The 1,597-nt window shown below is 36.7% G+C and overlaps 1 protein-coding gene across 1 annotated transcript; it reads right to left on the bottom strand.

The window, feature by feature from the left end:
• Window positions 1-503: 503 nt before the first annotated feature.
• On the bottom strand, window positions 504-1,271 carry LOC145248722 (uncharacterized). Its single transcript, XM_080110372.1, has one exon. It carries the CDS (start codon window positions 1,269-1,271, stop codon window positions 504-506), a length of 768 nt encoding a protein of 255 aa, XP_079966498.1.
• Window positions 1,272-1,597: the final 326 nt, after the last annotated feature.

Raw genomic sequence — 1,597 nt, 5'->3', positions numbered from 1 at the left:
GGAAATAGGCACAGATTTTAATAAAGACTTTTCATATCTATCTTCGTAAATATACTTTGATAATTATGTTTCAGTTTGAAGAAATAGGGTATAATAAAATTATGGGGTGTTCGTTCGTGCCTGACCTCCATAAAATGGAAATATATTACAAAGTTTAAGAAGGTTTTGTAATATAGATCCACAGAATATTGTGATCAGTGTTTCAGTGTGAACAGGTATAGTATAATAAATTATGGGGTTTATCTATTTTATTTTTACTTTCATCATATTTTGCTTTGGTTTTGATACCCTCGAATTCGAAGCTATCTCTTTACAACCCTTCCTTTTCATAACCTATCATACTTTCATAAATCAGAGTCCATTTTCTGTAGACTGTTTTTGAACCCAGTCAACGACGGGTACTTTTGCTAGTATATATATATAATATTATACTTACAGACATTTGTGTTTTTGCTTATGTAATCATCAGTATAGTAATATAAGTAATAATTACTGCTAGTCAGTTATTCGGGCAGAACGAACTTTGCCGTCGTTGCCACTGAAAAGTTCCACAACTCTGCCAGCTTCCAGAAAGGTCTGGGCTTGGCCGGATTTTTAATAAGGATCACGTCATTGACCTTAATTTTATTTTGAAATTCAGTTTCATGTAAGTCCTTGCAAGATTCCCTCAAACTTAGCAAATACTCGTCGTGCCAAAGGTCCTTGAATTTTGCCCTCAACTCTTCTCTGTTTTCCAAGGCAGTCACAAGCAGAGATCTGGAGTTAGGTTCTGTCTCAACAAAACTGGGTGAATCGGAATGGAAGGAAAGCTCGGAGTTTATGTTTGGATGAATGAAACAGTTGGGTATTAGGGGGATTAGATCCACATCTGTAGAACATCTGTAAGTCAGGGGTCTTGAGTTAACTGCCCTTTGGATATCAGATAGGAGGGTAAGAAGGTTAAAATAATCAGTTTTGGAGAGCCCCAGCGTTTTAAATAGGCAGGATTTAATCACTCTAATCATCCTTTCCCATGTACGTCCAATCCAAAGGGAGTATAAGGGTATTTTAATGAGTTTGATGGCGGATTTAGTAAATGACTTACTAAATTCATTGTTGCTGATGTGATGTCTAATTACATCACCACCTAAGGCTGCATCAAATGCACGAGCATTGTCACTGTATATGTGGGTGGGTGTTCCATAAAGGTTAGAAAAGCGTATCAATGCTTGTATGAAGGCTTGCGTGCTCATATCAGGCACAAGTTCGATGTGAATCGCTCTCACATTCATGCATGTAAAAATCAATAGATAAATTTTTATGAGACTTCCCATCTCTTTTTACCCAAATGTGTCCTGTATAATCGATTCCAGTGTATTGAAATTGATTTATCAACTTAACCCTGTGTTTAGGTAAATTAGTCAATTTGGGGTATTTGAAGGCAAGGCTATTGAATTTTCTGCAGGTCATGCAATCAGAAATCACTGTTTTTACAGACTGTCTCGCTTAAGGAACCCAATATCCAGATAGTCTTAATTTAGCCACTGTTGTGCCTATGCCTAAGTGTTAGCATCGAAGATGGCTATCCAAGATTATTAACTTTGTAAGAGGGTGCTGT

The sequence above is a fragment of the Euprymna scolopes genome, chromosome 27 (genome assembly GCF_053919585.1).
Source record: "Euprymna scolopes isolate OS-2025 chromosome 27, ASM5391958v1, whole genome shotgun sequence".
NCBI lineage: Eukaryota > Metazoa > Mollusca > Cephalopoda > Sepiida > Sepiolidae > Euprymna > Euprymna scolopes.
This window is presented reverse-complemented; position numbering and strand designations above follow the sequence as displayed.

Coding starts and splice junctions, on each gene's coding strand:
- LOC145248722 (XM_080110372.1), bottom strand. CDS start 1,271: ATGAATGTGAGAGCGATTCACATCGAACTTGTGCCTGATATGAGCACG.